This window comes from Atractosteus spatula, chromosome 13 (genome assembly GCF_055471065.1).
Source record: "Atractosteus spatula isolate fAtrSpa1 chromosome 13, fAtrSpa1.hap1, whole genome shotgun sequence".
NCBI classification, from domain to species: Eukaryota; Metazoa; Chordata; class Actinopteri; order Semionotiformes; family Lepisosteidae; genus Atractosteus; species Atractosteus spatula.
Window position 1 is genome coordinate 35,178,330 of NC_142718.1, and position 17,453 is coordinate 35,195,782.

At 39.0% G+C, this 17,453-nt stretch overlaps 1 protein-coding gene across 1 annotated transcript in view; it reads right to left on the minus strand.

Annotated features, from left to right (window-relative positions):
* The window catches only part of LOC148822271 (receptor tyrosine-protein kinase erbB-4-like), a 375,272-nt gene that overhangs the window by 138,037 nt on the left and 219,782 nt on the right, over window positions 1–17,453 (minus strand). The window contains exon 3 of the mRNA XM_088930325.1: window positions 13,304–13,490. Coding sequence (XP_088786451.1) covers window positions 13,304–13,490 — 187 coding nt within the window. The remainder of the gene's footprint in view (window positions 1–13,303; window positions 13,491–17,453) is intronic.

Genomic DNA, 17,453 nt, shown 5'->3' on the forward strand with positions numbered 1-17,453 from the left:
TCTGATTTCTGTGGGGCTCTGAGGGACAGGTTAGTGGCTATGGCTTCCCATCGACTTTCAGGCAAACGGTTAAAATAAAACAAAAGAAAAAGAAACTCCTGCTGGAAAGGAGCCAGGAGCTGGAGTGGGGCTGGCGGAAAGCAATGCCGACGATTGTTTCCCAAGCACGCAGCACCCAGCTGAGAGACTGGCGCTGAAACAAGACCAGATACATGCTGCAGCCTTTACTGTATATCACTATAAGCACAAATCAGACAGAGCAAAAACCTTTGTTTCAGAGAGCACAGAAAAATAATTGCTGCCAGTAATTCTGTTTGCTTTCCTTACTGACAAAGACGGTAGTGCATGTAGATGTCAATTTTAAGATGATATATAGTATAACATTCATGCTTGGCCTCTGTGATGATGGCTACCTGACTGTGATGCTTGTAATGAAGATCTTTAATTCCATTAAGCAGTAACTATGAAGCTGTAGCAACACTTTCCTGATGTTTTCTGTCTGAAAGAGGGCAGGGGTACTCGTATATCAGGACTGGCCCATGAGATATACCAATAATTCTCCTATCTGATCTTATTAGCTCTTCCTTCACACCTTTCTTCATCTGTAAGCCTAACACAAAGCAGTAGAGATGTTTTCCAAACCAAGCAAGGCATTCTGTGGAAGAGCAACAATCTCGGATGCAGGGGCAGGAGAGTTTGGTGATAAGCCTAATCATCTGGCTCTTGCTAGACCCTATTAATCAGTAAACTCAGTAAACACTGATAGCATGTTCCATATACAGTACTGTACTTAGACATGTCCAATTATCAGAAGTGACCAAGATTTGCTGTCTAGTGAATAGTAAACCTGGGTTAGATTGTTTTTCTTACATTTCTGTAATTTCCTTTCTGATGTTAATGGCTCAATGCACAGTCCATTGAGGACAGTGTTTAGTTTTTTTTTTCATTAGATGCTTACTAGAAACTGCTAAGAAATAAGACTTCTGGTAACTTCTTTCCAAAATAGCAAACAGAAATGGATTTACTTTCACAGACGTCATTTTGTCAGATTACCTGCATAAGAAAAAAATCACTTTCAAATAGACTACTTTATAATTTTCTAGGTACATTGTTGTGTTTCTCATATACGGTTGATCTTAATGGTTTATTAAGAGTAAGAATTCATACAACTGTTCATTTACAGTTGCATTTATAAGAAAGAATATCAGAGCATATCAAATTATACAAACGCTCCCAGGTTCTGCTGTAAGGGCAGTTATTTTATAGATTCAAACTTCATATTAATGAAAAGCAAGACAACACCTCTGGCTCCTTCTTAATAAAGCAGATAACACAAAGGCTTAGGACACTGTACAGTATATCACCCCCATGATCTTCTGGCCTGATCTCTCCAGATGTTCAATTTTCGGAAGCTAAGAAATGTCGGGTCAGCACTGGATTGGGAGATTTCCACGGAAAACCAGGGTGCTGCTGTTAGTGGTGTTTGTAAACCAGCAGGTGGCACTTTTCCTTCCGGATGAGCATTTTCAAACCAGTGTTCCAGGACAGTGACACTGTGCTGAAGGAAGTGCCTTCTTTTGGATGAGTGAGACATTACTATTTGGTCCTGACTGCCTGGCCATTAAGGATCCCATGACACTGTTTGTGAGAATAGATGTGTTCATCTTGGTGTCCTGGATAAATTCTACTCTGGGTTTGTGCAATGTGTCCGCACTAAAGTTTCCCTTTAAGTTAACTCGCTTCTCCAACTGATCTACTGTGTATTGGGGCTGCGGGTACAGAATGGCTCAAACACATCACCCATGAGAGTGCTGCATTCAGTGGTAGATGGAGTGACACTACAGTGCACTTTGCTGTACATTTAGCTTAAATGTTCTCGATTTACTGTACACTGCTGATGTGTTCCTGAAGAACAGCTTGTACATTAAGACACGAAAAATAAAAAGATGCCTTAAGAATGCATTGCAAATCGGGAAGATGTATTCTGGGTCCACTCCTAGCATGAGCACTGAACTCCGCAATAAGAAAAAGATTTCAAATGAAATGTTGTTTAACCCCTTTAAACTGTACATCAGTTTCATGTAAAATGCAAAGGGAAAATTGTTGTTAGGGATGAACAGGACGGAAGTCAAATCTCGACTGTGCTGCTACAGTATCTTTCATTTTCTCTGTTTTTTTTAAGAAAGGTCACTTTGTTGTAGGGGTTTATTTGTTTTGTTTTAGATTTTACACAACATAAACATAAGTTACAGACTAAGACTTTAAAGTCTTTATTGACCATTTTAAAGAAGTGATTGATTTATTTAGCAAGCATGAGATGATGGGGGATGAACAGTGGCTAGGAGATCAAAGAGACAGGCAGCCCAAGAAGGGACACTGCTCATCCCAGCTCACAACTGGGTACGCACAGCATATATCGCCCCAAACACGTCTTCAAGTCCCCTGTTGCTGGATATGCCCAAGTGTCTTAAAGTGAGAACTAATTCAACCTCAATTAAGAAATAAATATTCTTGTAACATAAAAATGCACAAATTACGTGAACATAGAGCATCACCTGTAATAGCCAAATTATTATTTTTATTCAGTATACCATTTCAGGGCACAGGATAATAAAACTGCATTCCCAGTTCTTAAGCTAAACTGCAGAGGACTCAGCTTTGTGACCTGCGTAGGAAACAGACTTTAGCTGTACCTTCAGTATAACAGCAGAACAGAACCAAATCTCTCAGACATTTTGGCTCTCAATCAGTTGACCGTTCATCTCTACTTCACTGCATTGGTGCACACTGTTTTATTACTCTGCAGCTAAAACAGCATTGTGCAGTCCTCTCTGCCTCCTGAAGCAATCTGTTTAGGTTCTTGTGGGTTCACTCTTAACTAAGGGTAAAAAAAGGCAGCGAATGCTTGAACATGATCAACAGTGCGAGGACTGGGAATCTTTCCAGCACTCTGAGCCCTAAGGTTAGAGAAACGATATTGAGTTTAGCAGGAAAGGCAGACCTTGCCAGCCCCTATCGTCTACCTGAATTAAACCTGCGAGCAGAGAGACCTTGTCCTTTTCACTACATGTTCAAAGCAAGAAAAAAAAAGACAAAGAGCCCCAAACTATGCTTAATACCACTGGATCTTAAAGCATTATCCTGCATTTTGCTCAGTCCTTCCAGTGTTTGCTTTGAAGCGACCATGAGACAGCACTATAGAACTCAGCACCATTACACAGTGCTGAACAGTATTCCTGTGTACAAAACTGGCCCACAATGAACACGCTGGCACTCTGATACCACCTCTGAGAAGGCTCCTTCCAATGCTAGCATGCCGACATTAAGCTGACTCAAGGTTAGGGGCACACAGTATAGTCTAGACCATGAAATCATTCTTTGTCCATGTTTTTTCCACTTCTGAAGACAGTGCCTAATGCATTGCTTTTTTATGGTGCCCTTCAGTAGCGTGAAATGAAAACCACAACAACCCCTGTTCCAGTGCTAATAAAGTAATATTTCACTTTTATGAAGCTTCTTCATATACTAAGAGATTCATATTTAATGAGCACATGGATATAAAAAGAACAACGGAGATCATCAAGATAATCTAAACAAAGGAACTTTAATTAGTCTTACTGATATTAAGAGTAGAGTAGTACCTTAAGGAGGGAAGGCTCTGAAATGCCTGCCAATGCTCAGAGTAAGCCAAGGGACTTTTGTGTGCAAAACGGGTAAGGAAATGTAAGTTTATGTAGAAATTTACAAGGCAGCAGTAGAATTTCGGCTGTTATACAGGAAACCATTTTTACTCATTTTTGCAGAATCCTACCACTATTTGCTTTGAAGCCTCTGCTTTTAACCTCAAATGCAGAGTTATACTGTAAATGTGTTCTCATTTATAGTCTGCCACTACATGAATGCTAATAGTCTCAAGTCATATATTATTTAAACAGACATTTTAAATTGTAATATTGTTCCATTTTAAAAATCATGGCAATCTATTAAGAGTGCAGTCAGAAAAAAAAAACAATGTTCAATGACCCTGATCCTATCTGCTTTTGAGACTTTCAGAATATTAAAACTGTGCCCATTCTGTGTACGTGTTGTAGCCAAGACAACAGCTTGCATAACAGAAACAGAGAGAGAGAAAAAAAGAGGAAAGGGCCAATTTCATATTTCATCTTCGGTGTTAAGACTCTCAAAAGAAAATAAAACAGAAAGTAAGGTACGCTATAAGTTGAGTAAGTTGTTTTATACTATTCATAACAGGATTGCGTAATTTTGGCTCCTGGGTTTGATTCCAGACTGGGACTCTTTCTGTGCGGAGTTTGTACAATCTTCAGTAGTTTTAGCCAGAAACTCTGTTTTTCCAAAAACATAGATGGTGCTGCCTCTAGGTTGTCCCTCTGTGTGTGTACCTTGCTTTGGACTGACGTCTTGTCCAGGATGATTTAAAGATTAAAGATGTACTGAGTCACTTATAAGTGGGGGTCCAGAGGGACAGACTTGACTCATTCTGTAAAAAAAATGTATAAGTACTGTACATTAGGGGTCCTCAGTCCTAGTAGGGGACTGCCTGTGACAGAAACACAGAAAAATCAAGCAGTCAAATAAAGATGACAACTGATGGGAAAGGAACTCTGAACAAGCTGAAAAGTATAAAGTATTTACATAATTTGCATTATAGTGGAGACAAAAAAAAATCGACACAGACGAAGTGGATAAATGAACTGTGACTCAGAGCCTTCCTGCGCAATTTGCACAGTGATGCAGGTTGTCAGCTCTCTCCTCTCCTTCTGGAATCATCTGGGCTTCCTGCTCACAACAGCTGGGATAAAAGCTCCTTGAACCCCTGCATTCCTGCTAGTTGCAGCAAGAAGCCACCAGGCAAGCCAGCTGTCCCTGCTTATAAAAATAGCTCAGGATTTGACAATGTGTTTGTCTAGCCTTTCGCTTCCATCTCATCTTGGCAACTGAAAACTGATTCTGTCACTTAATACAAGTTTTGGCCCGAGTATCCATGTAAATGATATTATGGAAAAATCCACTGTAATGAAAAACGAAATATAATAATAATAGTAGCGATATAATAATAGTAGATGACACTCGGTATACATTTAGAAACACTGTACCATACTGTTGTCTATTCTGAAAACAATACAAGTTACCCACAGATTTATTTTTGCCAAGAGTGTGCCATACACTTCTCTTGTCCATAATGTTTCTGCTGTTAATGCTGGCTATATGCCTGTAAACATATTTTCCATACTGTATGAACTGCAGAATCTAGTGACAACATATGTAGAGTACATGTGTGATTCTTTCCTTTTATTACTCTATCAAAAAATGGCAAATGGTGCTAAATTAAAATAGCAAATGTTATATTTCAGTGCATGTACAGTATGTAGTTTTGAAAAGACGGTTTTTGTGCCATACATAAAAATGATGTGTAAATCATTACAATGTCATTTATTTCGGGATTTTACACACAAAAGTGGTTCTTTGGCTATGTATAAGGAGAAACACAACATATTAAACTTAATGTTGAAAAAAAGTTACAGATGTCAGAAGAAACATTCATTCCAAATGATTCCAATGTACCACATTCTGTTTGTGAAAAATATTTGTTCTTTTACCTTTACTTTTTCCACAGATTGTGAAATTCTGAAAATCTTTAGCAGTGTGATTTCTGTGTCAGTGTCAGTGTCAGACAACTAAAAATGTTGTGGTATTAATTAGAATTGATTGATCCTAATTAATTATTAATTGGTTTTTAAATGTTCCACAAAGGCGTCAGCTAAATGTCTCTTTAGATTCTGAACTACATTCAGTAGGTTGGTTACATTTAACTGTTCCTTCAGACACACATTTGCTGGAGGATGATTTTCTAACCGCTTCACAGGTGGTTAATCTTGGTATTTTGCAAGGGAAGGTACCATTACAAAGCTTCCCAGGAGTACATGTCTCACTGTGTACCAAGCATTTTAACGTTCTTGTCCCCTCTTCAAGTAGTGGTGGTGTCTTAAAAATGGGTGCTCTAGATGGGTCTTGCAGGAGCATTCTAAATTTTCTTCTGCACATTTCCGTTGGTATTTGAGTACTGTTTACAGTGTGTGCAGTATGTATATGCATGTTTGTTTACACCACCCATTACTACTGTATACACGGCATTGTGTGAACGTGACCGCAGCATAACCTACTGTAAATTTGAGGTAGTTTCTCTTGGGGTTTTGCAGACTTGTGTAAAGAATACAATCAGAAGTTGCTCAAGTCAACAACACTGAGCCCTTCCTGCTCCCAAACTTCACACTGTACCAACCTGACTAGTCAGGTCTAATTAATAACCCTTTGACCACCTAACCTCCCTTACAACACACAGCACTGTAAAGTCCAAAGCAGTAGCCTCAGTGACTAAAGTGTACAGCAGGTTAACATATATAGATTCTAATGTATAGACCATGATAGAAATCATTCTCCTTGCTGTAATCGTTGCTCAGGCATAACACTTCTCTGCAAAAATGAAAACCACACTAAAAACCATTTACTTGTGATCCCTTCCTTTGATATGATCCAATGGAGTACAACTGCACTAGGGTCGTAACCACAGGCATTCTTTTTTGTTGTTGAAGTCTTGGGTATATCCTTTCAGGCACTAGAAAGCCTTAAATATGAGGTGTTCTGTAGACATTTCTCACTGCCTGGGCTGACAGTGTCTTGGCAGACTGATCCGCGGAGCTCTGAGGAGAATACATCAAGGCTGAGCACAGCACTGAGCTCAGACAGCCTCGCTTGTTGTAGAAATTAATATATTTTAATACTTAGTCCACTGACCTTCTGCCTCAATCAACTCCTTTTGAAGATTACCTTAATTAAAATGTTGAGATGACATTTTTGGTCAGCAGAACACAACCTTTAAATGGCAGCAAAGCACAGAACAGGGGGGTTGTATGAAAAAAAATATTTCTTAAGCATCTGTAACTAACTACTGCTTCTGAAAGATGAGGGAAGTAGGAAAAACACTTTTTCTACCTGCTGAAATGCTAGACGTGCACACGCTGGCCGGAGAACAACATGCATACACTATAATTCATAAACACAATGACAAATGGTATTATACTACCTGGTATCATAACAGGTTTTTGATTAACATGCTCAAACACACCCAGCACATACAAGCCAGCTGATGTGTTGATCCATTTCAGCAAAATTTCCTAGAGCAATAATAATCAATACATTTCACATAAACACTTTTTATATTGCATGGTGTAAGCCCACATGACTGGGTTTTTCATGTGACCTGGACAAAGTTCTGATCATATCTGGGAACTGGGTCCAGTTTCTTCATCTCATTGCCTACATACTGTATGAGAACGGCTTCTGGCCACTCTCTGCCCTATAACCTTACGAATACCTAAAAAGAAGCTATGCAAATAGCATCTTGTAACCCCTGCATCTCCATCACAGGTCTTACAGAGCGACAGAGTCGTCTGTTTTTAAATTAGTCACTTTATTTAAACCTTTACTAGCTTGAATAGTCAAGATTATGTTATTAATAAGAATAGTTATTAAAAGACACAGGTTGAAGACATCAAAAACACCTGAAGGACTGGGGCTTTACAGATCCAAGAGCAGAGGTCACCTGTTTCAACGCCTTCAAATCCAAAGAGCTGAGAACATGAGAAACTCTGAGAAACGAAAAAATTGCCTTTTATTAACATCTTTCTCCAACTATTGCAAATAGTCACCTGAAGGACTGGAAGGACAGAGAATATACTGTAACTCCTCTGGAAGGTTTTATTGATCAAACTGAGCAAGGTACCTGTCTTAGGGGTACAACAGCAGTGCCAACCGGGGACACGATACTGTAAAGTTTCTGTTACAGGCCCAGAGTCTCTAACCAGTACTTCATACTACAGGCTTCTCTGTGCCACAGGGGTCGTGCGGAAACAGGTTCTTACACTACTGTACATGATTCATGAAAGTGAAATAAATCTGATTTTTTGCAAACCTGTTCGCTCAATTTAACAGAATTTTCCAAGTACACCATTTTCTGTTGATGATTATGTCCAGATAGTGAAAGACAGTCAGTCAGACTTAGTTACTTGGCTAAGGAATTTATTCTGTTATTATAGAATTGTGTTGATGTGGGTTAATCAAGCATCAGGAATCGTGGTACTTTAGAAAAGTAAACATGACCTTCAAAATAATGCAGAAATATTTCCAAATATGCGAACACTGTTAATGAATTACTTGGTGTATAATGATATCGAAACAAGCCTTAGGCAACAGTAATTATCTTGAGCTTTATAGTACTTTTTAATCACTGCTTTCTTACTAAGGTTGTAAATGTTGTTACAGCTAACTCATCAAAACCACAACAAAAGCTGCAGGATTTCACATTTTGGCATATGTTGTACTTGTGTACAGTATATACTGTAGTTGTAAAACCGTTAAATAATAAGCAAAAAATAACGCTGTCACCTCTGAAGTGTAAGACCTGTGGAGTGCAAGAGTAAATCCTGACATATTCTCCTTGCTGGGAATCTCTCCCTGTCCCAGCCGGCTTTCCATCCCAATCGCCCAAGGACTGTGAGCATGGAGATCTCCACTCTAGACAGAGCACAACTCCGCCACCCCAAAAAGACCAGGTCCCCTGCCTCAGCAGAGTTCTGCACTGTCCAGGATTCAGAGGAAGGTGACATCACTGCTGTAACTCGCTCAGCGCACTGAGCCCTGTTACACCTGCATGGCTAAACTGCCCTGCTGAGACTCCTGAACTTCCTATTGAAATAAAACTGCCATCGTATAAATTAAAGAATTCACAAGTTGCTCGTGCTTTTTTATAAAAGGTACTGAATGCAGGCAGATTAAGGCATATTGAAGTAAAACTATATATACTGCATTAGTACAATTTGTACAAGAGCCCAAGCTTATGAAATTCTGAAATAGATTCAATCTCTATACAATAGATAAGCTGTGAAAAAGACCCACTGCTGGAAAGGACAGTGTGGGGCTATTCTTCAGTGTTACACATTGAGTCCCACTTTATCTTTGGTAAAATAATGAAAACAGGGGCACTTGCAGTTAATAAAATTATAAAATTGTAAGAATATTGAGCTTTAGAGGGCAGACAGTAAGCAGGATCTGTTCTGCAAACAGTTAATATGACTTGAAGTTTTCTGCCAAGTATCATTTTTTTAAGTGCTCAATGGTCGTAAAATCAAAGCGATTATTGTGTGCAGTTATTACAGTGTGGGAGTCAGAAATAATGAACTGGATTACATGCTTGGCCTGGGGTAAACTGCTCGTGTATAACCACAGGGAAATGAGACTCTCAGCTTTTCATGAAGTTCGCTTCTGGAAATGTGCAGGCCCTTATAGCACTGTGGTGCTAAAGGCCCAACGTTAAGAAAATTAACTTATAAATTGTTGACTTCAATCCATACAGTATCGTTATTTTTTGTGACAAATGTGTGTATGATGAATTTAATTTAGGTTTTAATCAACTTGCAGGCATCAGATTCCTTCTGGGGCTCATAACCAGTCCGGTTTTTGGATTGGTCTGGTTCTGGTTTGGACTGGACTGGTTCTGGACTGCTCAGGCTTTTGCTGGCACCTGCACATGAAAACTATACCGAATGTGAATCTGTGTGAATTACACTGATTACATTTCCAAATGCAAATAAAAAATATGCAAATATAAAATATATTTCCTTCTATAATGTTTGTTTCTTGATCGATATTCCTTAATGGGAAAATATGACATACTGTAGCAGATGGTTTTGACAGGGTGAATGAAAACACTGTGATGAGTTGTAATGGACAGTGCTATCTGTACTACTACAGATACAACTACCATCAAGCACATCTAGCCCACACGCCTTTGGGCAAACGTACAGTACCTTGAGAAAACGTGCACCAACACGGGTGAGAACAAGCAAATGTCAATTTTAAATGTTTTTAAATTGTTAAAAAAAATGCATCATATGGCAAAAAATGGCTCTGTGTTCTTTTATTCTGCCTCTTGAAGACAAGGCAGAATCTCATTCACTCATGTTTTTATAGTAAAATACCAAGTGACAAGTTTATAGGCTATCCTTCCTTGTACTTACAGTATAATCATACTTATGGAGTTCCATCTTTCATTGCCTCTATCTCACTGCGACCTACAAACTATAGCTACATTATAATTAAAGATAATTGACAAACATAATGTAGCATACAGGAAGCAGTTTATCCCAATTCCTTTCCTAGAGTGCTGGAAGCCTCAGTATCCGTCCGGAAGAGTGAAAAGTTACTTTTATAGCAAAGCCGTTAACTGCCTCCAAGAAGCCAAATCCTGCCAACCCGCCTGCACCTCCGCACTTTGAAAAGCCACTAACTGCGTGGTTACCCGTCCGTCCATGCAGGGTTGGGGATTAGTGGTGGCAGTGCCTGTTCCTCTTCCTCGCCTGTGAAAGACAGCGCCCCACAGTTCACAGGCCTGTGGCGACCACTCACTGCTCACTCAAACTCAGAGGTCAAGCCAGACACTGTACAGCAGACACCAAACACACAAAAAAAAACAATTCCCTTCAAAACAAACAGCACAATGAACTGTATTTGTACAAATAGAAATTGCAAAAGCTATTGTTTAAATGAAAAGAGACAAGAGGACAGAGGAGGCTTTCTTTCTCTGGGTTGTTGAAAGGTCTTTTAATCCTGTGTCTTTTTTTGGGTTCAATTGGCTGAGAACTGTATTGCACTTCCGTGAATTGCATTGTTTTACTGAGGGTTTGGAGGGCTTGGAAATGAAGTTGAAAGCACTCTGAAAAGATGATAACAATAAATACAGGTGCCCTCGATAAATCTCCAGTCTTGTTTTGAAACTCAGAGCGCTGTCCTGGAAACCTCCTCTCAATCAATATTGGCTGCTCCTCAAAATAAGCCACTTGAGAAATAAGAACATAAATATTACAAACGAGAGGAAGCCATTTGGCCTATCTAGCCTTTTTGGTAGTTAGTAGCTAAAAGCTAATTTATCTAAGGATCTTAACCACCTGCTTCTTGAAAGAGTATCAGCTTTACAACATGGCTTGGTAGCATGCTCCAAATTGCCACAATATTGTATAAAGAAGGACCTTGAGTCCTTAGATTTTAATCTTGGTTTCCACTTGTGACCTCTGCTGTTTCTCACTGTCTCGGAACCATGTATACGTAAACAAACAGTGTAAAATAGATTACAGCTAGCCATACTAAATAAGTTTATACAAAATTATAGTACAAAGTACTAGAGACAAGAATTGAGTACTATGCATCTATGGAACAAAAAATACACCACATATAAATATATTTCCTCTTTAAATACATCGTGTATATATAAATAGGTTGCAAGACACTTGCGTTGTGATAAAAATAGACTTCTATTATTTAAAAGTACTCTTTTCACTAAGATATTAAAATAAATGACATTTGTGGGCTAGAATGTATATAGAGTATTTCTGTTAACAATGAAGCCTAAAAAGCAGTACTTTGTTGATTTTTTTTATTTCAATTAGTTAAGCTACAATCATTTCCATATCTTGCAGCATTCTTTTTTTTCCTCTTATAACCTGTTTCACTGCTTACTGCCAATAGGAACCAATTATCACAGTGGGAAGCTGAGATCTCAATCGCTAATGTGCTCGTGTTCAGAAGCACTGGGCTGACAAATCAAACACAGGTGTGCTCTCATTTCCTCGAGCCGCGGCCTCTTCAAACAAGACAGCTCCACTTACAGGCACCCCGTAGTTTTAGAGAGTATTTACCAACAACTCAGAACAATTTCTATTCTATTCTGAGTTATCATTTTTAAAATTTGTAGGCACTTTTTTTTTGTTATTCGTGGAAAAGTCCACTTTGACTATTCTGCTATTTTGAAACAGTCTTTCCAGAGCTGGCTGACATTTTCAGTTCACATACAGTGCAGTGATGTAGAAAAGCACTAGTGGACACTGCAGTTCCAAGAGAAAAGAGGGCCCAAGTGGAAGCAAAACAAGAAGGAGAATAAATAAATAGAGCTTGCACTCTTTGTCAGTCTTTTCCCTTATTCCTCTTTCTTTAGCAATCCACCCTCTTCACCCTCCTGCATATGAAACCATATGAAATTAGTCCTTGCTGATGCAGTTCTCTTGTATTGTTAAAGGAAAAAAAGCCTTTGATGTATCTGAACTTCAGACAATGCAGAATAGCCTGAGAAGCAGCAGCCGAGATAAAGAACATTAGAGGTTAAAGGAGGGCCAAGTGTGTACTGTCCTGTAGCCACTGGCAGCAGATTTATTGCACTTCAGTGCTGACCTTTATGATTTTTAATGAACTAAGTTCCCAGTCATATTGGCAAAATAAAAATGAACCGCTGCGGAACAAACAACTAAGGAAATGCCCCGTGTGTGCTATCAGCCAATGTAAAGATGATAGAGCTATACAGCAGATCTGAAACCCTCTCAGTGACAGGATTCATACGCTTTCAAGCACAAACGCTTTGTAAATTTAAACCTGCGTTTACATCCTTGGGCACACTCAGTGGAAATCCTAGTACAATCCATGAAGCCAGTAAAATCAATTTCTACCAGATTTCAACAACACAGACAAGAAAGAGGACTGAATCCAGCCTTGTTCCTGTATGATTTTAGGAAGCCTGACGTTCCTCACAAGATGCAAATTCAAGTACTTTGCCTCACAGCATCATATAAAAAGCAGTATAAAAACATATTCATTCCATGACATTTTGAACCAGAACCAGAAGCCAAGACAAGATTTCAACTCATTTCAAGTCTTTATATACTGTAAAAATTATTATTATTATTATTGCAGAAAACATAGAGGATAACTGTCTGAAAGGTTGTCAGTTCTCAGGTTTACTGTACTGAATGTCACTAGAAAACAATGATCATAGTGGGATTCTGAGATATGAATTCCAATTAAGCTTATTTTCAAATGCACCAGGCTGACAAATTTACTGCAGGTGTCTCTCTTTTCTTATTTGCAATTGTCACACCTCATTAGAAAAATGAAATCCTTCATTTACTGGCACCCTGCAGCTTCAGAATGCAGACATTCCCAAATGCCCCTTGACTCAATACTCTTTATAAGGTAATTTGAAAACCGAATGAAAACACAGCTCCCACACAGAATACATTTGAAAAAAAAAAAACACAGTTTAAGATATTTAGCTTCAGAGAGCATTTAACTTGTCTGTGCATCTTTACACAACACCATCATTAGGAGTAATGATCGCAGATCCAACATGTTGCTCAGTGATCAGTGCAATCACAGTACTGGCTGTGGGCACCAGGGGGCATACCTGTGAGGTTCTTCAGTCCAAGCTGACGCAGGCCAAAGTTGCCATCTTTGCGGTAGTTAAGGAAAATGGCCAGGGAGTACCGATCCTCGTACAGCTTAGTGCCGCGGATGATCCGCAGATTTTCCAGTGGCAAGTAGTCAAACTGGTTCAGAGCCACCAGCACGTAGCCTGTCACCTCCCGTATTGACTGCATAAAGAAGAGCAGAGACATAACAATGAACATTATGGCCCCTTCTCTCACAGAGTTAAACACTGCATTGAACAGATGAGTTGAAAACCCAGGTCAGGCTGAGCTAAACTTTCACTATAGTCATTAACATGATTCAGTCATACATTTAATTCAGTACAATTTTTGCAAATATCAGACAGGAAACAACTGGCAGAAAGGCAGCAATGGAGCAAACAGTCACTCCAAGATGCAAGATCTGTGGCAAGTTATTATTATTATTATTATTATACAGAAGAATCTTTAAATAACGATATTTATTCCAGCAAGAGCAACGACAGAAAAAAACAGTGAAAACCTGTACAGATAGTGCAGAGCAGTTATGAAATATTAATCTTGAAGAGCTGACACGGTAGATCTTACAATCAGTGACAGCTGTCGGCACCAATGCTTTTCACGGCAGCCCTATTGAGGAAGGAAGGTGGCTAACCCAGCTGACTCACAGAAATGTACACTGGTTGCAGTTGAGGACATTCCCATGGGGAGCAATGAGCAGTGGTTAGGGAAGAGCAATGCCTTCCAGTACTTGCAAGTGGTGTTATGCATTTCCTCTCCCAATGAGTGGATCTTTCAATACAGTAGTTAAACTAATCCATCACTGCAGACTCACAACACTGTGTTGAGTGCTGTAGTTAATTAGTTCAAATTTTGAACCAGACATAGTATGGCATTCTAAAAGAAGGTTAGTCTGTAGCTCCCATTATTTTTTTTTTTACAGATTATCCTTACAGTGCCTAAAGGCTAACCTGGAGGAGCCATAGTGACCACCAGCAATAGGTATAAGTTGCAGAAACTATAGTAACAAGGCCCTTATACCGTACATGTTGCAGTGACTGTCATAAGCAGACTCACTGACCTCCAAAACTTTTAGGAGAGTAAAGTCTAAATTGTGATTCCTACCATGAAGATGATGATTATATAAAATAATAACAACAACAACAATAATCATCATCATCACTTCTCATTTAAAAGCAACACTATTCATTTCATTTTTAAAATGTAAAATTAGTTCTTCTCTCTTGGATCATTAAATAAACTGTAGTATCGAAAGCAACAACCTGGAATATACAGAAGTATGGAACCACGGGCGTAACTACAGTACCAATCAACCAGGACTGCTGGCCAAGAAAAACATGTGCAGTTGATGACAGAAAAATGTCAGATCTGTTGAGGAACACCCTAAAAACAATCACTAGAGAAATCTCCCACAAGCTCCACAGTGCAGAGGTGAGGGTATCAAAATCCAAAGACTGCTGAAGGCCAAGACATCAAAATGTCAAAGGCTGCACCACAAGAAACCTATTATCGGCACCAGGAACAAAAAAGACAGGAATCTGCTCGGAAGCACAAAGACGAGCCAGGAGAGTTCTGGAACAAAGTTTTATGGACAGATGAGACCAAGAGAAAACTTAACCAATGTGATGGAAAAGTTAAAACGTGGAGAGAGCAATTACAAACAAAAACTGTGAAGAAAAACGGTAGAGGTAATAACTACACTGAAAATGTTTTTTGTTACAATACGAACAACTAAACAGTATTTTTGGAACTACCTACACATAAAATGTATTGAACTTATCATTCATCTCAATCTCACGATTACAAAAACAAACTGTTTCAAGCAAAAATAAGAGTTGCTTTCCTAGTACTTTTGGAGGGCACTGCACGCTAAGGTTAATTAACCGATAGGAGAAAAGTTGAAATTTGTCGCTGGGGTTAACGGGCTGAATGCACTGACTGAACTGAAGACTGTTCATTCTGAAGTGATGAAAGGTTTCATTGAATTTGCCTCCAACAAACTGTAACGATTAATTAATTGATGTGACATAACAACACACACTGTTTTTCAACACACTGACTTGCTTCTTGTTAGTAAGTCAACACTGGCATCTTAAATAAATAATACACGTGCAGAGCTCCAACTCTCTGATCCGGAATCACAGGGGCCCCCTGCGAAGATGACTTGGGGATAACATGACGAGGTCACTCTGACCCTGGCAGGCCAGTAGAGAGCCCAGCTGAAGTCCTTGTGTTCTGGCAGACTTTAAAAACGCAACAGACGCATACACAGTCCTGCCGGTCTGTTCTATAGTGCATCAAGGAGACTGCTTCACTGTTACTTAGCAACCAGGAAAACTGCCAACTCTAAGATAGCATCTTTGTTGTACTTTTCCACATTCAATTAAAACATTACCTTGTTTTACTCCCGTACTCCCCGACCCCCCATCCTCCCTTCAAAATTATTTTGTCGCTGGTATAGTTTTCTGTACTTCTTTCATTTCAGTTTTCTTTCCTTTGCATTTTCAATCCTTTGGATCCAAAGTTTAAGTATAATAACATTGCAACAAGCAAAAAATAAAAATAAAAATGCAGTCCAAGGGAGGAAATAGTACTTTAAGCTTTTTCTTTTTATAAAAAAAAGTATTATGGTATTGAATTGTATGCTTATTAATCATTTCCATTAAAAGATGTTGTGTTCATCAAGTCCATACCCTGACACTTACAAGTAATTGCAAACACAAAATAGGTAAAAGCCACCTACAGTATATAAGACAATTACTCCAATTGTGATTCAGAAGCAAATTGGAAGAATATGTGTTCTTACTGCAGTATTTGAAGTTATGGTTTCAAAACTTCCAACTTGCTTCTGCATCACAACATATGATAAATGCAACTTTTTTAACTGATGAGCGACTTGACAATCACTCTGCTGAATTAAACTAATAAAACTGTCAAAGACGACAAGCTGGGAGCAACCTTAACACAGCAGCATGTATGTCTTATGTTTATCTGTTTAAATGCACTCTGTTTCATTGTCATGGCTGTAAGGACAACTTCCACACCACGGGTCTGTACTGTACTCTCAGCTAGTCACAAATATATACGGTACTGTATATAACAATTTTTTTTCCTACATGCCAATAATCATCTTTAATGAGATTAGCGTTCACTGAGCCCCTGGCCAGACTGATGGCTGGCAGTGATGATGCTCATGAAGGAATTCTCCAGGCTTTTATTAAAGCAGAATCGACCTGCTACCTCACACACAGAGGTATTCCTATCGATTCCCAGGTCCAAAAACAATAACTGCAGGCCTCGAACAGAGTCAGGTCTGTGAGACAGTGACAGCTTTTCCAGTACTATCGCCTTTTACTCTCCTCCATCTCTCTTTATTTCCCCTTTTTCCCTCTGGGATTAAATGAAAACGAGGAGTCTTGAGAGAAAACGCGGTACAGCAGTTCAAGGGGTTGGATTCCTGGGAACGCTATCATGACTCTCATTCCACTGCGGAGTCATGCAGGCTCTTTATTAAAAAAGGAGAAGGGAAAAGCAATTTTCTCATTATTCATAAAATCTCGAACAGTGTTGCTGATCTGTTAATTAACCGTGTATGAACTGATAAACAATCCTTACTTCTGTCTTTATAGTATGTCACAATTATTGTGCCCATCTAGAAAATTGTATACATTCATGGTTGCAAATCAGATATTGCTACTGCTGAATCAGTCTGAAGAAAAGCGACTAGATACATTAAAGTGTTTAAAGGGATGGCCTACAAAGTCAGTCTAAAAGAACGTATTATTGAACAGCAAGACAACAGAGAGTCTTGACTCAAGTACTCACAATTTTTAACATCAACCTTATGGATTTAATCAGGATAAACACAGAAACATGAACCAGAGGACACAAGTGGAAACTATGGGGAAGTAGATCTAAAATTGAGAACAGAATGCACTTTCTTTACACTTTTTAAAGTGTTGTGGGAGGTGCGAGAGGTTAGGGTTAGGGTTAGGGTTAGTCAAGAAAAGATCCTTGGATCAATTAGTTGATCTCAACCAAATGCAACAGGTGAGCTAAAAAGGCTTCCTTGTGGCTGTAACTAATGTTCTTAATGTGAGTTGGGAGCTGTAGTGCTGAACTGTGAGT